General features: G+C 35.8%; 1 protein-coding gene across 1 annotated transcript; it reads right to left on the bottom strand.

Moving 5' to 3' along the window:
• Positions 1-4207: 4207 nt before the first annotated feature.
• Positions 4208-11264, bottom strand: LOC104114442 (carotene epsilon-monooxygenase, chloroplastic). Its single transcript, XM_009624898.4, has 9 exons — positions 10724-11264; positions 8368-8664; positions 8087-8284; positions 6414-6515; positions 5311-5451; positions 5114-5221; positions 4830-4912; positions 4562-4724; positions 4208-4457 (listed from the first exon to the last, which is right to left on the bottom strand). The coding sequence occupies exons 1-9, from the start codon at positions 11210-11212 to the stop codon at positions 4404-4406; spliced, it is 1635 nt and encodes a 544-aa protein (XP_009623193.1). The 5' UTR covers positions 11213-11264; the 3' UTR covers positions 4208-4403.
• Positions 11265-17540: the final 6276 nt, after the last annotated feature.

The following is a 17540-nucleotide window of genomic DNA, read 5'->3' as shown; positions in this document are numbered from 1 at the left end:
AACCTTGTACCCAGGTATACCTTCCGATCGGGCAGATGCCCGACCAATATAAAATGTTCCAGCTCTTCGACCGTTAATTTGGTTGCGTCGGAGTCATCGAGGATTATAAAAGATCGGGGGACCCCGTAATCATCGTCTTCATAAGTCCCCTACTTATCCGATTAGGTCGTGGCCAGTGTCGGTGACTGCTATTTAGCCTCTTGGTTTGCACCCAAATTTGGTTCCTTCGATGTTGTGAGTACTGATATTGGAATCACTTCTTCGACTGCAAACATCTCTTTTGCAGTCGGTTGTTCCCCGTAGACTGTCTTAATCCCTTCCGGAGTTGGGAATTTTAACACTTGGTGAAGAGTTGAGGGCACTACCCTCATGTTGTGGATCCATGGCCTTCTGAGAAGGGCGTTGTACCTCATATCTCCTTCGATCACATAAAACTTGGCCTCTCGTATGGTTCCGGTGATATTGACTTGTAACGTTATCTCCCCCTTAGAGGTTTCACATGCCATGTTGAACCCATTTAGAATTCAGACTGCAGGCACGACTTTGTCTCGTAGACCGAGCTGTTCCACGACCCTCGACCGAATGATGTTGGTCGAGCTACCTGGATCAATCAACACACGTTTAATTCGAGTTTTATTTACGAGTACAGATATTACCAGTGCATCATTGTGATGTTGTACGATCCTTTCCGCATCCTCGTTGCTGAAAGATAAAATTCCTTCTGGTACGTAGCCTCGAGTTCGTTTCTCCCTAGTGATGGATACTTTGGTGCATTTCAACATTGGCCCTTGTGGGATATCGACTCCACCGATGATCATATTTATGATGTGTTGAGGTTCGGTATCTTCTTGTCCTGTCTGTTTGTTAGAATCCCTGTTTCTAAAGTGGTTCTTGGCTCGGTCGCTTCTTCTCTCAGCTGTCGACAATCTTCCATTCTATGGCCGTGAGTGCCATATTATTTGCACATCTGGTTAGGGTCCCTTTGAGCTGGATCAAACTGCAGAGGTCGAGGCCATTTGGTATCACTGATGCGCGCGATAGCAGATACGATGGCGGCAGTATCGATACTAAAGTTGTATTTTGATAACCTCGACGCTTCTTTAGGCCCGATGGACATGTCGAAGCTATTTTTGGTCATGAACCCCTGGTTGCTTCGACCTTGATCATTTTTCATGTCGTTTATTACGGGGTTCCGCCCTGACCCACTGCTCCTTCGATCTCCGCTATATGGTAGATATCGATCCCTATTTTATCTTGGCTCACGATCAATGTCTCTCTTGACTCTGTCGATGGTTCCGACGAGATAAACAGACTCCGGGGGGCGAGTTGGTCATCTTCGACTCTGATTTTTGATTGATACCGGTTATGTACATCTGCCCAGGTAACGATAGGGTATTCTATAAGATTCTGCTTCAGTTGGTGTGAAGCCATCGAGTTCCGAATATTGAGTCTCTGAGTGAAAGCTTGAACAACCCAATCATCAGCGACTGGCGGCAGGTCCATTCGTTCCATTTGGAAACGGGACAAGAATTCTCTGAGCATCTCGTTATCCTTCTGTTTAATTTTGAAAAGATCCAATTTCCTGTTCTCGACCTTGATGGCACCAGCATGTGCTTTTACGAAGGAGTCTGCAAGCATAGCAAATGAATCAATAGAATTGGGAGGTAAGTTGTGATACCATGTCATAGCTCCTTTTGACAGGGTTTTCCCAAATTTTTTCAGTAAAACAGACTCGATCTCGTCGTCTTCCAAGTCGTTTCCTTTTATAGCGCATGTATAAGAGGTCACATGCTCATTTGGATCGGTCGTTCCGTTGTACTTAGGTATTTTGGGCATACAAAATTTCTTGGGAATGGGTTTTGGGGCCGCGCTTGGAAGAAAAGGTTTTTGCACGAACTTCCTAGAATCCAGTCCCTTCAATATCGGGGGCGCTGCTGGATTTGATCTACCATAAAATTATAGGTTTCGACCTTTTTATCGTTCGCTTCGATCTTCTTTTCCCTTGATTCTACCCTCTTTGTCAACTCCTCGAGCATTTTTATAATTTCGGAGTTAGTCCCTGACTCTTGTTCATTCGATCTTACCACTTCCGGTTCCGTTCTGCGAGTGATTTCATGGGGCGGATCGGGTTCAACCCTGCTCGGTGCCTGGGTTTATCTCTGCAACTGAGCTATCGCCACTTGTTGAGCTTGCAGCATTTCGAAGATTATGTATAGGCTGATCCCGTCTTCTTCAATATTTTGTGTGTTTCGAGTTACCGATCGGGCTCCACCACGGACATTATTTTCAAGGTGAGTAGGTAAGTTCGCGTCGATGGCCACATGCGAATTTACATCAATCAGATCCGCGGTCCGAATTCCAATGACATCAGCAGGTGGCCCTGCATTATCGGGCGCCATGTTGTTATTCTCACCTTGATGACCGGATTCGTTGTCGATATGTAGAAGTGTTAATCGAGAGTTTGTCATTTTTAGCCTGAAATCAAAGACACTTCAAAGAGCAGTATAAAGCAGTGTGTGTTATGGAGATTTACATCAAATAATCACTATTATCTTTAGCCTTACGGTGGGCGCCAAACTGTTTACCCTCAAAATCGGATAACAATTGAATTTGTTAGTGGTTATAAGGATATATGGATTAATTTGATACAAAGCGATAGATTAGATTGCAATTAAAATAAATAGCGATAAAATAACTGCAAACCACAGGAATTGGATGATTCCAATTCTAAGAATGTCAGCCACCCTTGAGTTGAATATACTTTGATTGACATAAAGAATATCAAAAGAGTAGGAGCTTGGAAAATATATTGCTTATGAGCGTATGTTACAATGTCTCCCTATGAATTACTAAGTCTCCTTATATATTAAGGGAGATCTTCCCTTTAAGACATTATTTTATAAAAAAACATAAAGTCCTTGATTTTGTAGACCGTTGGCCCCTTTTTTGACTTAATCCCGTGATTTCTGTCATTATGATTGGTTAATAGCGAGAATCACGGATCCTTGTCAGATGAATTGGTGAAACTTTTCTTCGAGGCCGTTAGAAGCAGGATTGGTCGTGCCTTCGGTAATCTCGAGGGCTAATCTGATGGTCTCGATTGCCTGTTTTGACGATACTTTTAGGTCCGATAATATCATATTCCGATCTTGGTTGACCACGCCGAACTTCGAATCTTGATATCGAGCTCGGTTTCATCCGTAACTTCGATCTCTTACAGATGTGCCAAGCCTGGCCTACCGTTCCAGATGCTCGATCAAGCATCGAGCTCGGTTTTACCCGTATACATCTATATCTTGTTCATTCGAATGATAACTACAGATAAATTATAATAAGTTGCAATAACATATTAAATTACATTGTTAAGTTAAATCCTTCAATTGTATCTCCATTTCCTCATTCGTTTTTTTTTTCTCCAGAAACTAAGTCCAGCCATAGAACGTTTTCCTTCTCTGCATGAGAAATTCATAAAGAAATACCGAAGGAAAATCAAGAATCATGCGTGGAACTTCACTAATCTTTAGAATTTTCAATTCTTGAGTGGGAGTACATCAGCAAGATTAATCCAATGGGATTGCACCACGTGCTTCAAAATCACCTCCTATTTAAAATAAGGCATGTTTCTTTACCTATTTTTTTTATCTGAATAAATTTTAATGCTCTCTCAGGTGACATAAGCAGGTAGTATATATCAAAGCTTGTTGTAGCATTAAATTTGATTGCGTAATGCCCTTTTTGAGGAAGATTGTGATATTAGATGACTCATCTTCTAACCAATGGTTAATTGGTCAAAAAGTTCATCTACATTATATATATCGTGCACATAATGGAATTCATTTCAGATAATCTCATCAATTTGTGTTACTCGGGTGACATGAGCCCCCAGCCACACGTAGGGTACGGGGTATATATTTTTAGTTTTTATTCTTTAGTTTTCTGATCTTTTAGAATCACTTTATTTTCACTGGAAAAAATTTACAATGTTCAAAAGTTTCAGAAGAAATGCAAAAGGCTCTTTTTTGGCAAATTGACGGTTGAAGTCAAGTTTTGTCAAGTTAATAACATATGAAAGGAAGATTTAGTCTTTGGGGAAAGAGGTGGGCTAAGTTAGCGGGCGAATTCAGTATTTAAATTATATAGGTTCAATATTTAAGGATTTTAGCATTGAACTCATTATATTTTTAAAGTTATGGGTTCATATATACTATTTCCTACAATTTTAATGAATTTTTATACATAAATTTATACCCCACATCGAAAATTATGGGTTCAATTAACCCCATAATTATAATATTACATCCGCCGCTGGTTAGGAGTATATATCATATATGTTCAATTTTGTCAAGTCTATTGAAAGAATCAAGAAAACTCTCCTGTGGCAAAATTTACAGTGTCATATAATCTCATGCAGCCAACACAGATTCTTTTTGCCTTTGCTTCACTTTCATGTATAAACCCTGCAATGGAACAAACAGACAGATTTAAAACAGAATTTAAATCGGGGAGAACGCGTTTAAACAGCTCAGAACAAGAAGATAGCTCTCTTAGGTGATAATCTCACGTTTGTCGTATGAATGGTTGCTCCAGTAGTCATGCTAATGTTTTGATCTGGAATCAACTCAAACGAGAAGTTCTGCAAAAATATTGCAAGAGCAACTGTAGCTTCCAACAATGCAAATTGATCGCCAACACATTTTCGAGGCCCTCCACTAAACGGAATGAATCTGCAACAAGTAAATACATGAATGATAATCTTCTACATAGACAAGCTGTGTATAAACTGAATGCAGAAAACTGAATAGAGAAAAGCTAATGGCTGAAATGAATACCTAAAGTCAGTATTCGTTTCGTTTGGAACTGGACCTTCTGAGTCGAATCTTTCAGGATCAAATTCTTCTGCTCTTTCCCATACCTAAAACAAAGAGACAGCGAAGACAATTATTTTATTTATTAGTGGTATTTAGCAAAGCCAAATAACCCATTAGCGGACAGAAATGATTCACACCGTCTTGAAGAGTAAACAGAAACAATTTCTAGGAATTAAATTTCCAAAAAGATCAATAACAGTAACAAGAAAGGGTGTAAAAGATCAGAAAAATCTGTTAGATTTTACCTCTGAAGAATGATGAACGTTATATACCGAAATCATTATATCTTGACCAGCATTGACCTTGTAATTTCCAGGGAGCACATCAGCTACTAGAGCTCTTCTTATTAGAACCTAATAAAGACAATTCTCCATAAAATCAGGTTATCAGAAGATAATGCATAATGATATAGTCCACAAGGAGAAGAAATTGACGAACTTACAGGTGGATGTGGATAAAGTCGGAGTGACTCAGTTATGCACCGTGTCAAGAACTTGAGATTCCTCATGTCTTCATAAGTCGGATTGCGTCCTCCCAAAACTCTGTCAACTTCTTCATGTGCTTTTTTCAAAGAGGAAGGGTTCTGCATTAAGAACATAAAATATGAGGGAACAACAGGTAAAAGTGCATATAGAGGTAAAAGGGCAACAAAACCTGTTAAGAATTCCTAAATAGCAGAATAATGGTTGAAAGTGATGACAACATGATTAACATGCATTACCATAAGTGACATCAAGCGATGCGTTTTAGCTAAGAACATATGAGTAAAACAATTCTTAGTGAGTTTTCCAAGTAGTATTGTCCTTGGGTAAGAAAAAGCTCCTCAAATGGCATTTATTTTAGTTGCTGGGAACACCATATTTCACAGTTTTTTTTTTCTTTTTTTAAGATGAGTCACCATATATCACAGGTTAAGACAACTTTTCTTCAAATTCAACCTTTATAATGATGTACTGTCTTGTGGACGGGGAGGAATTTAAGTTAACGTAAATGTCATAGAGACAGAGCTCACAACAATTAGGTTGACTTCAAATAGTTTTCCCTCTGACAAGCCAAAAGAAGTAAAGAGGTTAAAAGAAATCAGTTGACTTCAAATAGTTTCCAACTTACATGAATGAACAACGAATGTCTAAAGATACCGCGTACGACCAAGCTAAAGGGGTTGCCTTGCAAGGATAATTTCTCACACATTGAAGAACCTATTTTTCATTTTTTTTTCCCTTACTTTACATTCAATTATTAAAACCATGACTTTGACATAAACACACAGAAGAGCTGGGTAATTTTCTGAGTGTACTTGTGGCAGTGAGTGTTAACCTCCAAAAGAAACCATGTGCAACATGTTAAACGTGAAAGGGTCGAAAAGGCTGAATTTAAGTGGCAAATACATCTAGAATATGCACATAAATATTAAGAAAAAAAAAGGCAACTTTGCACTTCTCTGCTGCACACTTTATTGCTGTCATTCAAGTTGGAAAAACATAAAAATGAATGATAAATTAAGAGGGAACTAAGGATTCAAGGATGTAGGTCAATCAAAGATACCTTACTCAGCAGGTATGACGTCCAAGTCAAAACTGAACCTGTGGTTTCATGCCCAGCAACTAGCATTGATAGAAGATCGTCTCGAAGTTGTACACTTGAAACCTGAAATTCAGAGAGTTAGCGTGTATGAAGAATGCACATTAAGCTATATCTGCAATATTTTGTCTTTAAGAAGTTAGGCTATGACCAATCCTTTTCTCCAAAAGAAGCAAACATGTCAATTGAAAGATTGCAAGTCACAAGGCGAGATTTGGGTTTTGCTTATAGTTTTGGATTGTTAAAATAATACTGCTATACGCCAATGGTCCTTATAAACCAATTGCATTGCCTGTTGTAGTACAGAGAGGGAAAGCTGTGGTTTGAGGAAAATACAATCAGATTGATTGGCCAAGTTTGTGGATACTGATTATTTCAAGGGAAACATCAAATTCAAATCGAAGTCTCTAACTCAAATGTTTAATGGATGTCATATTATGAAACTTGTTAGAAATGTACAAGAGAAGAGTTCTATTTGTATGAATCTCCTTCAAGAAACTATACATATTAGATAGGCTAAGGGTATAGGATCTAATTCAAGTTTATCATCATTGTATAAACAACCGGGCTTGCACCTAATTCACTCATTAATAGATAATGGCAGATAAGGAGGGAAGAGACTTCCTTTCTCCAAGAACCCTGCTCATTGGCACCAACCGAGCATCGTGAGGACTCCCTTCTCAGTAGTACCAAACTACGGAATGGAGTTTAGCTAAGTATAAGCTCAAGATGAGCTTCTTGCCATCACACTAGTTTGAAACTTGGCAGCACTCATAATGGATATTTGTCATGTCCCGGGTGCCACTGTGGATATTTCTCATTCTAGAGAGTTGTCAATCAGCCACCACGTGGCATATTTATATGCATGCAATGTGTATCTTTGGTTGGCCGATCTATTAGCAAAATCATATCATCAATATTAAGAATCATTCAAACTAATAGCTTTTACTTCAGCGAATTCAAAAAAGTTAAAGCAAAGTAAACAAATGATGTATAGAAAAAGACTGAACAAAAGGATAAGAAACAATGGAAGAACAACAAGAGAGTTCTCGAATCTGAACAAGAAACTACCACTAAGCTGGCTTCACTTGAATGTTCAAAGACTACATTTAACTATGAAGAAACATATTTTGCTTTATCTTTATTTTGCTAGACTTTACAAGGAAAAAGAAAAAAGAACAGTCCTATAAGTATGTTGTATGTACTTTTTTATATATTGGTGGTGTCTGGACCAACTTCAGCATACCTCGACTATTCCACTGGGTACCTGCTATCTCCCACTAGCACAGGTACCTAGTGACTACCCGCCAGTACTTATGCAGATGGAAAGATATCACCTAATATTTTTTTTGTCTCTACTGAGATTTGAACACTGGTCTTCTATGATAATTAACCACTTTATTGTCGTTATGGCACACCCTTGGGAGCTATGACTATGATTTCATGAAAACTTACATCAGGGGTACTTATCAAAAGAGAAAAAATTGCATCAGTAGTACTAACTGTATTTGACATTAACATACCATAGATGATGCTATTTACCAAAAAGAAGTTCAGTTTCAAAGAAGTTTCGTAATCGATAAACATAAAGGAAATTCTATCAGTTATATATCGAATGAGTTAAAATATTGGCCAACCTCCTCTCGGCTAGCAAGCAAAAATCGAAGGATGCTTGGATCTCTATCATTCACGTACTCATCCTCATTAATCCTCTCACCCTCAGATTCTACAATCTCTCTGCACTTTGCAATGAGCTCTTCAACAGTTTGCCTGATTAAAGAAACTGCATTTTCGGCCTTTATCTGTCGTGGGATGACCTTACATATGGCTTTGATCTACAAAAACATGGATGATTTCAGTCAAAATGATCAAACAGATTAAGTTAGGCAAAAACCATTTAAGTATAGGAAGGACATGCCTGCCAATACGGCAACAGATCAGTTGAACGGAGTTCTGCTTCTTTTAACGCAGTGTAAACTGCTTCAATAACTGGACTGTCAGTCGTAAGGGAATCAAAATTGTAATTGAAGAGTGCAAGACCAATAACATCAAGTGTTAGTTGAGAAAACTTTGCCTCCATATTTACTGCAGAGCCAGAAATTGCATCAGGTGTAAGTTTCTCCACCATTCTCTCAGCACATCTGCAAAAGACCCGATCAACTATTACTGACAAGTACTTCTTGTGAAGAGATGGAACCACAGCCCTTCGCCTTGCCTATATCAAATTAGGTTTAAGCTCAAAACAACACCATTGGTGGCCATAATATTGTTACACTAGGGTACAGTACTTTCCCTCTATTATAAAAACTAACTAAAAATCATCAATTACATTCATCAATAATAAACCATGGTTTACAGGAACTTCATATTATATTGTTTTATACCAAACTAGAGGTCACCATTGAATTTGACATTAAATTAGCTTTTCAGTACCCTAAAGCGTGCTTCGTTTTATGCTGTGTATATCACAAATTAAACTACCAACATGCAACAATTCAAACTAGCCAGAAAAGATGAATACTTGGGACATCTAAATTTCATCAAGAAAATTAGCATTCACCAGACCGAGTCCAAACTCCACAGAAATAGAAGATGCAAAAGTATTGACCCTAATTACCAAACTAATGTTTCATAAGAAATATCCTTTCATTTTAATCATCTACTAAAGATCTCTCATTTGTTTGGCACAAACTAAAACGGAACTGTCTAGTCTCACTGTCAAACTCGACCACGAGGTGCACGCTGCATAATTCAACAATATCCATTACTACACCTCAATTCCTAACTACTTGTGCTGACTGTATGAATCCTCTATATTCATTCCATTCTATTTGGATCTACTGACAGATTTAGGCCATAATTGTTGGGTTCATTTGAACCCAGTAGTTGCAACATGGAACATAGATATAAATGTGAAAAACCACTAAAGTTTTAACAAATAGTATTGAATTCTGAACCCATAATTTCAAAAGTATTATGTGCTCATTACTAAGAAATGTAAACGTTGAACCTATCAAATTTAAATCTTGGACCCGCCATTGTTTGAACCCATTTCATTCCAATGCAACTACAAAGGAAGCATAAAATTGAGCAACCTACGCCTCAATCCGAAACAAGTTGGATTAGCTATACCAATCCTCTTTATCCATTTTGCTCTTCTTGGGCCTAACTCATTCCAATATATTTCATTTTATGCTGCATTATCCTTTATTTTCTTAAGATAAGTCAATAAATCTATATAACTATATACTAATATTTAAAGTGTAGTTAAAGTTGAATTACCAAAATGCCATCAAAAATTATAAATTTCATTGATAAACACCTATGTTTTAAAAGGCGTTTCTAGAGCCCTGGGGCGAGGCGTACCAAAAACGCCCCGGGGCGATGGTGTGGGGCGAAAGTCTCAAGAGGCGTACGCCCCGCAATTTGGGGCGTACGCCCGGGCGTTCGGGGCGCGTTTTTTTAGTAAGGAGTAAACCCCAGAGACTTTTTCGAATTAAAACAAAATTTGTTGAATTAGTCCTTCATATAATACCCAAATTCTCAAAAGTCAGTTTGGTAATTACTCAAAAGGTTTAAAAAGGAACTCAAAAGTATTAAATTTAAAAGTAAAGACCTTTTTTATTGATTTAAGCCATAATTCATGGTTTTCCCAATTTTTTATCTTGTCCGCTAGTCTGCTACTATCTCCCAAAAGCAACGAATATTTAATTTTTTTACAAATACAAAGAGAACTACATTTTTCTTCATAGCAGCAAATTCAAAGTTCAAATTGCAGGTTAATCATCCTTTTTGTTCCTCCAGATAGAAAATTTTATTCTTTTCGACTCAAATTACTTGTGCTTGTAAGTAATGTATAATAGATTATTTTGATTAGTTTTTTGTGGGGATGGAGCACACATATATATAGTTTTCTTCAATTCTTATGCAATTTTACCTGTTTATAAATATTAACTGTCATTATATTATTTTATAAAATATTAAAAATTAAATACCTATGGCGCTTACGCCCCGCTGAGGCATATGTAAAAAGCTCCGCCTTACGTCCACGCCTTTTAAAACACTGATAAACACCAAGTGAGTGTCAAAGCAATATCTACTAAATGTGCATGTGAAGCTGCATATTTCAACAACATCTACGCCTCAATCCCAAACTAGTTGGAGTAAGCTATATAAATCAACTTTATCCACTCTGCTCAATTTGGGCCCAATTCATTCCAAAACCAATCAAGTTGCATAATTAACAAAACAAAAATAAAGGAAAGCAAAATTACCGTCCAAAGAGGACCTTCAGCAATGGCAAACCCAGAACCAAACAAAAACTCAGAAACCTCAGCAACCAGTCCTTTACCATACTTTCCATAATTCTTCAAAACATGCTTAGCAATAGCAGGATCACTGACAATCACAAAATTCCTAGGCCCAGCAGCAAGACGATAAATGGGTCCATACTGATTCATCCATTTAAACAATGGAAGAAAAAGAGCACCACCTAATAGTTCAGAAACATCCTCAAGCTGAGCACTTGCAATGGGTATATTAGAATCATCATTTTGGCCCAAAGTAAGTGAGCTGGTTAGTTTTGTTAACCAATCTGGACTGACCCATGAACTGGGCTTTGTAGAAGGTGGTTTCTTGTTGTCTATGGAGGATTTGACGGAAAGTGAACGATAAGGAAGTGGGCCCAGATGGGTGGTTCGGTGGTGGTGGGTGGTGGGGTGAGTGAGAAGAGAGAAAGAGGAGAGAGTGAGTGAAAATGGCATTGTGGTGCTGTAGAGATATGTGTAGTGGAATATCAGACATTCATCTGTTATAGAAATATCTGTTATCCACGCTAGGACTATAGGAGTATCTAATTATTTGGTTTTTCTTGTTTTTATCTTATTTTTATTAAGCGATTTAGCTACGTGTAGCTATACTTTAATATATGAATTTTCATCAATCATATTTTCTTACTCACATTCATCTTTGATTAAAGAAATAAAAATTATTAGAAGTTAAGATGTTATTTGATAATATTTATAAATAGTAAAATAATTATTAAAAAGTGAATTCGACTTTAAAAAATTACAAATCCTCTATTTACGAAGTGATAACTTTTTTGTTGACCAAAGAATAATCATCATTTTCCTTCCAAGGTGAGGAGTTTTATCCTTATTGTTATAAAATAAATACTATAAAGTAGATAAACTGATATATTATTCAACTTCAAATTCATGTACATAATGAATTGAAAATTCCTCTATTTATAGAAGAAATGAAGCAGCTGCGAGGCTTTTCAGAAAGCAGCTGCAAGGTTTTTCTTTAGCTGCTTGTAAGCTGTCTGCATGAGTTGCTTGCAACCTGCCTGTTTAATAAGAAGCTGCTGCAAATTATTTCATTGAGCTGCTTGCAACTTGCCTGCATTAGTTGCTTGTAGATAAATTTCAACAGAGTACTAAATAGATAATCTTTTTCAGGAAGATTATCTATAGCGGAGTAATAAATGAACATCCACAATATAATTATTTCCATAACACTCCCCCTTGGATGTTCATTAAAAAGATAATGTGTCTCATTAAAACCTTACGAAAAAACCCTATGGGAAAAAAATCCTAGTGAAGGAAAAAGAGTACACATATTTAGTAATACGCATTTGCTAGCTGCTTCATTAAAAACCTTATAAGAAAAATCCTGTGGAAAAAAATCTTAGTAAGAAAAAAAGAGTACATCGCGTATTTTACTCCCCCTTATGAAAATCTTGTTTCAAATATTTAAGTTTTCGCATTCCAATCTTGTATACCATCTTCTCAAAAGTTGAAGTTGGTAAAGATTTAGTGAATAAATCTGCCAGATTGTCACTTGAATGGATTTGTTGCACATCAATGTTACCATTTTTCTGAAGATCGTGTGTATAGAATAATTTTGGTGAAATGTGCTTCGTTCTATCTCCTTTTATAAATCCTCCATTCAATTGGGCTATGCATGCAGCATTGTCTTCGTATAAAATTGTGGGTCTTTTATCACATTCCAACCCATATTTTTCTCGAATAAAATGAATCATTGATCTCAACCATATACATTCCTTACTTGCTTCATGAATAACTATTATCTGAGCATGCTTTGAAGAAGTAGCAGCAATAGATTGCTTTGTGAAGCGCCATGATATGACAATACCTCCACATGTAAATACATACTCGATTTGAGATCGAACTTTATGGGGATCGGATAAATACCCTGCATATGCATAACCAACAAGATCTGCACTACCTTTTTTAGCATAAAACAAACTCATATCAAGAGTTCCCTTTAAATATCGCAATATATGCTTAATCCTATTCCAATGTCTCCGTGTAGGAGAAGAGTTATATCTTGCTAGTAAATTAACAGAAAATGCTATGTCAGGCCTTGTAACATTAACAAGATACATAAGTGCATCAATTGTACTGAGATAGAGTATTTCAGGACCAAGAAGTTCATCATCCTCTTCTGGAGGTCAGAACGGATCCTTATTCACTTCAAGTGATCGAACACCCGATTGGTGTACTTAATGGGTGCACTTTGTCCATGTAAAAACGTTTTAAGACCTTTTCTGTATAGACAGATTGATGGGTAAAGATCTCGTCTGCTAAATATTCAATTTGCAGACTAAGACAAAGTTTTTTCCTTTGGAGCTCTTCTGGAGTTCCTATGATATTTATGCCATTAACATAAACAACAAGTATAACAAACTATGATGTTGTTTTTTTTGTAAAAATGCATGAACAAATGCCTTCATTTACATAACCTTCATTCATCAATTTAGTGAGTCGATTATATCACATGCGCCCAGATTGATTTAAACCGTACAAAGATCTTTGTACTCTGATTGAATATATTTCACGATGCTTTGAACTATATGCTTCAGGCATTTTAAATCCTTCAGGAATCTTCATATAGACTTAATCAAATGAGTCATATAGGTTATGCCTTGCATTTAGATGGCATGACATCTTCAGGTGTCTGGACTACAGGTCCGATCCTCACAATCTTTTATAATATTGTGCACTATATTGTATCAAATATATCGTCAACGATCATTTCATATCGGTTCGCAAGCGACATAAATTGTTGAAATCTCATCATTTTCTTTATTTTCAGGTACCTGAACTTCTTCCGGAGTTTCATGAAATGTTATGTCGTGGGCTCTTCCAGAGCTTATTTCCTCCTTATTATGATCATTTGCTCCTATTCTTTTCAAGGATTGTTACCTTTGGAACCAATTGGTCTACCACGCTTCATGCGTACAGTAAACTCTATCCTTCAGGGACTTAATTTTAATAGAAGCATTTGCAGCTGAAATATGATATTTAATTTTGGATCCGCAAATGCTTCTGGCATTTGACTTAAATTATCTTCTAAGCGAGGATCATATTAATGATAATTTGATTCATATAGCATATTTTTCAACTGTTTTATTCCATCCCCCAAATGTTAGAAAAACTAACATATATCCCAAATCTTTTTTGGAAAATATATCTTTGTGCATTGTGGTAGATAAATTAATCATATACCACACATTAAAAGTTATTAGATAGTAAAAATATTTGGTTTCTGATCCTAAACCAATTGTGAGGGGATGACTTATCATATTTTGTTGGTCTGATGCATACAAGTGCTGTTGTATGCAATTTAAAAAATCTTAGACCAACACATGAGGCTTTGTTCTCATAAGCAATGGTTTAGCCATTAATAGGAGGTACTCAATGCTAAACTAGCTTGGATATAAACCAGCATCATCAAGATGAATTATCTTGATTTCATAATCTGAAAATTATGCTCTTAATTGAGAAAGACAATTTCAAATGTCAAACTGCAGGTTGACAATAAACATACATGTAACCATCTTATATATGCATCTATAAGTGGTTCACATGATAGGTGAATGAGCTCATATTCACCTTTTATATATTTCAGAATTCGGGGATTTTAGTCCCAACTTTAGTTGGTATAATCAAGTTATTACGAGAACAAGCAACACAAGAGAATTCTTGAAGAATCTTCTAGTTCTTCAATATATGCTTATCTGAATTCTCAAATAGCTCATTTAAAAATGGCAAATGAAATCTTAAAGTTTATCATGACATGTGCTATCTCTAAGTAAACTTTTGGTTTACTATGGCATAAACTTTTACATCAGTAAACTTTTGGTTTACTATGGCATAAACTTTTGCATCAGTAAACTTCTGATTTACTGTGGCTACTTTTGTATCAGTAAATTTTTGATTTACTGTGGCTGCTTTTGCATTAGTAAACTTCTGCTATACTGTGATACATGATGTAGTACAAATTTAAAGAATAAGGCGGGTAACTTCTCACATACATATTTACCCCATATGATTGTGGAAACGTGAAGATTTTCAATCTTTCAATCATTTGTAGTCTCAATATGATAGTCATTTGTATCAGTAAACTTCAAGTTTACTACATCATATGTTTTGACCATAATCATATAATAAGAATGTCATATTTGTATATAAGCTCTCTGAGAGCCTTCGTTTATTATCCACAATCTAATATTTATCGGACACTACTGGTGTCATGTGTCTTCTAGACAAACATCTAGCTCTTCAAGAGTTGTTAATACATTTTGTACTATCAAATATTGTTCAGACACTTCTGGTATCATGAGAGAAAATCATAATCAAATAAATAATATAAAAACAATTCTAAATTTATAAATGTAAGAAATCAAGAATTTCAATATTTTTACCACCAACTTTGTGTTTCCTTCAGGGAGAAACACCATTAACATATGAATATTTTATATCAAAGCGGCAACTACATAGTCATTACATCCTTCAAAAAAATATACATGAGTTGTTATTTTCTTCGGGGTAGTTAATAACAAGTAACCATAATATATCAATGTGGTTGAGTAGAAAGCATTCTACAAGAATGATTTTGCCTTAGAATGATACTTAATAAAATTATCCAAGATGTTTTTATGTACAACAGGTATGCGCGACAATGATCTTTATGCCACAAAAATAATATTTATTTCATCTATTATTCTAGCTCTTCCGGAGGTGAGTTATGGTATTTCTTCATTCACTACATGGAACAAAAATGTGCTTCAAAAATAACTTTGAATAGCTCATTATTTTATTTTCGCACAGAAAGACACCGTTTCATAATATTTTCCTGCTTCGGGAGAAAATTTCAATTGCGTTACTTCTTCAGGAGCAAATTGAAATACGAAAAATTGAGTATATATTCTCTCAATCATATTACCTCTTCTGAAGGTGAATTGTAATATATTTACATCAAGAGCACGTTCATATTTACGACTTTATTAATATTATCACATTCACTTCAGGGAATGGATTAATATTTATCAGAAATTCTCATCCTTCAGAAAATCGAATATAATTATCTGAACGCGCATTAATCACATCAACTGTGATGCTTCAATCTCTTTTAAAATATTTACTACTTCAGGAGCAAATCGATGCGTGCATGTAATATAGAGAATATTTCTCTAGCTTATCTTTAATTGTAACCATAGAAAGCCTAAATTATCACTTCTGGTGGTCATAGGCATATACCACTTCTGGTGGTTAACAAAATTTAGTTACAGTGAGATATACGAAACATAACCACTTCTGGTGGTTGTATATTTCTTGCAAACTCTGCTGGAGTTTAAGTGGATCTAACAATGTTATCCACTTTGTAATCCTTTATTAAGATAATTAGGATGAAAACAAATACCAAAATAGGTACTATATACGTAACATATAACTAAGCAAGCGATGATAATGATATTAAAATATAAGCAAAAGGCTCAAATTAAATTATGCAAATTTGGCCACACCAGATGTAAGTGATATCTATATCACTACTGCCAAGAAGAAAAACTCACCACCTCAAGGATATAATCTGCCTTATGATGTTCGTTATGAACAAGATCTAACCACAGACATAAGAGTGTCGCCTTACATCGGAGACGAACATGATATAGAAATTAAATTCGAAGTAAGTGCTCAAAATGACAGAGTCTCGTACTGATAACGTGTTATAAAATAAATACTATAAAGTAGATAAACTGAAGACAAGTATAGAGAGAAACTGATATATTATTCAACTTCAAATTCATGTACATAATGAACCGAAAATTCCTCTATTTATAAAAGAAATGAAGCAGCTGCGAGGCTTTTCAGAAAGCAGCTGCAAGGTTTTTCTTTAGCTGCTTGTAAGCTGTCTGCATGAGTTGCTTGCAACCTGCCTGTTTAATAAGAAGCTGCTGCAAATCATTTCATTGAGCTGCTTGCAACCTGCCTGCATCAGCTGCTTGTAGATAAAGTTCAACAGAGTACTAAATGGATAATCTTCTTCAGGAAGATTATCTATAGCGGAGTAATAAATTAACATCCACAATATAATTATTTCCATAACACTTATCATAATTTATAATTTTGATAGTTGAGTAAATTTTTATTTTTGAAAATGTGAAAGTCATTTATAGTTCCATTATACACTATTTCATAACGTCGTTTCTTTCTTTGAAACATCCCAAAATAAAAGGAGTATCCCAAATTAATTTGACGAAGGATCGCGAGAATGCCATTTTCTTTCGAGAAGGTTTCCCATTAGCTCTTTTAAATACTTTTGTATGTTGCGGGCAAATGTTTGGTTTTATTGGGTTTGTCTTTGTTCTTTTTGAGTGGTGGTATATCAGCGATTAAGCTACGATTTTTATGCACATGCTGAAGTGAATATGTTTAATTCTTTTATCAACTAATTTCTTATCTGTTTTCTTCTTTTAGTTGATGTATTCCCTCCGGTCCATTCCCGAGCCGAGGGTTTATTGGAAACAACATCTCTATCCTTACAAGTTAAGGGTAAAGTCTGCATATACTACACACTACCCTCATTTTCTGTTTTTGGGTGCACATAAGTTTATTCTCATTTTGTGCAATTATTTTATGCTGATACTTTCTTCTTTTTTACTGCAAACAAGTTTTTCGACGTAGAGTTTCGAGACAGACTTTGATCATCTGTGATGCTAATCTTTATTTTCTGTTCAGCTCCTCCTTAAAAACTCTTTCACGTAAAATAGTTGAAGAGGAGAAA

This window comes from Nicotiana tomentosiformis, chromosome 2, assembly GCF_000390325.3.
Source record: "Nicotiana tomentosiformis chromosome 2, ASM39032v3, whole genome shotgun sequence".
NCBI classification, from domain to species: Eukaryota; Viridiplantae; Streptophyta; class Magnoliopsida; order Solanales; family Solanaceae; genus Nicotiana; species Nicotiana tomentosiformis.
The sequence above is the reverse complement of the archived record's forward strand: the minus strand, read 5'-3'. Positions and strand labels throughout refer to the sequence as shown.

Excerpts from the sequence above, each read along its gene's own strand:
- LOC104114442 (XM_009624898.4), bottom strand. The coding sequence starts at position 11,212 with ATGCCATTTTCACTCACTCTCTCCTCTTTCTCTCTTCTCACTCACCCC. Across the intron at positions 5,452-6,413 it reads CGTCATACCTGCTGAGTAAG|AACCCTTCCTCTTTGAAAAA; the intron begins GTATCTTTGATT and ends TTCTTAATGCAG. Across the intron at positions 5,222-5,310 it reads GACTTTATCCACATCCACCT|GTTCTAATAAGAAGAGCTCT; the intron begins GTAAGTTCGTCA and ends TGTCTTTATTAG.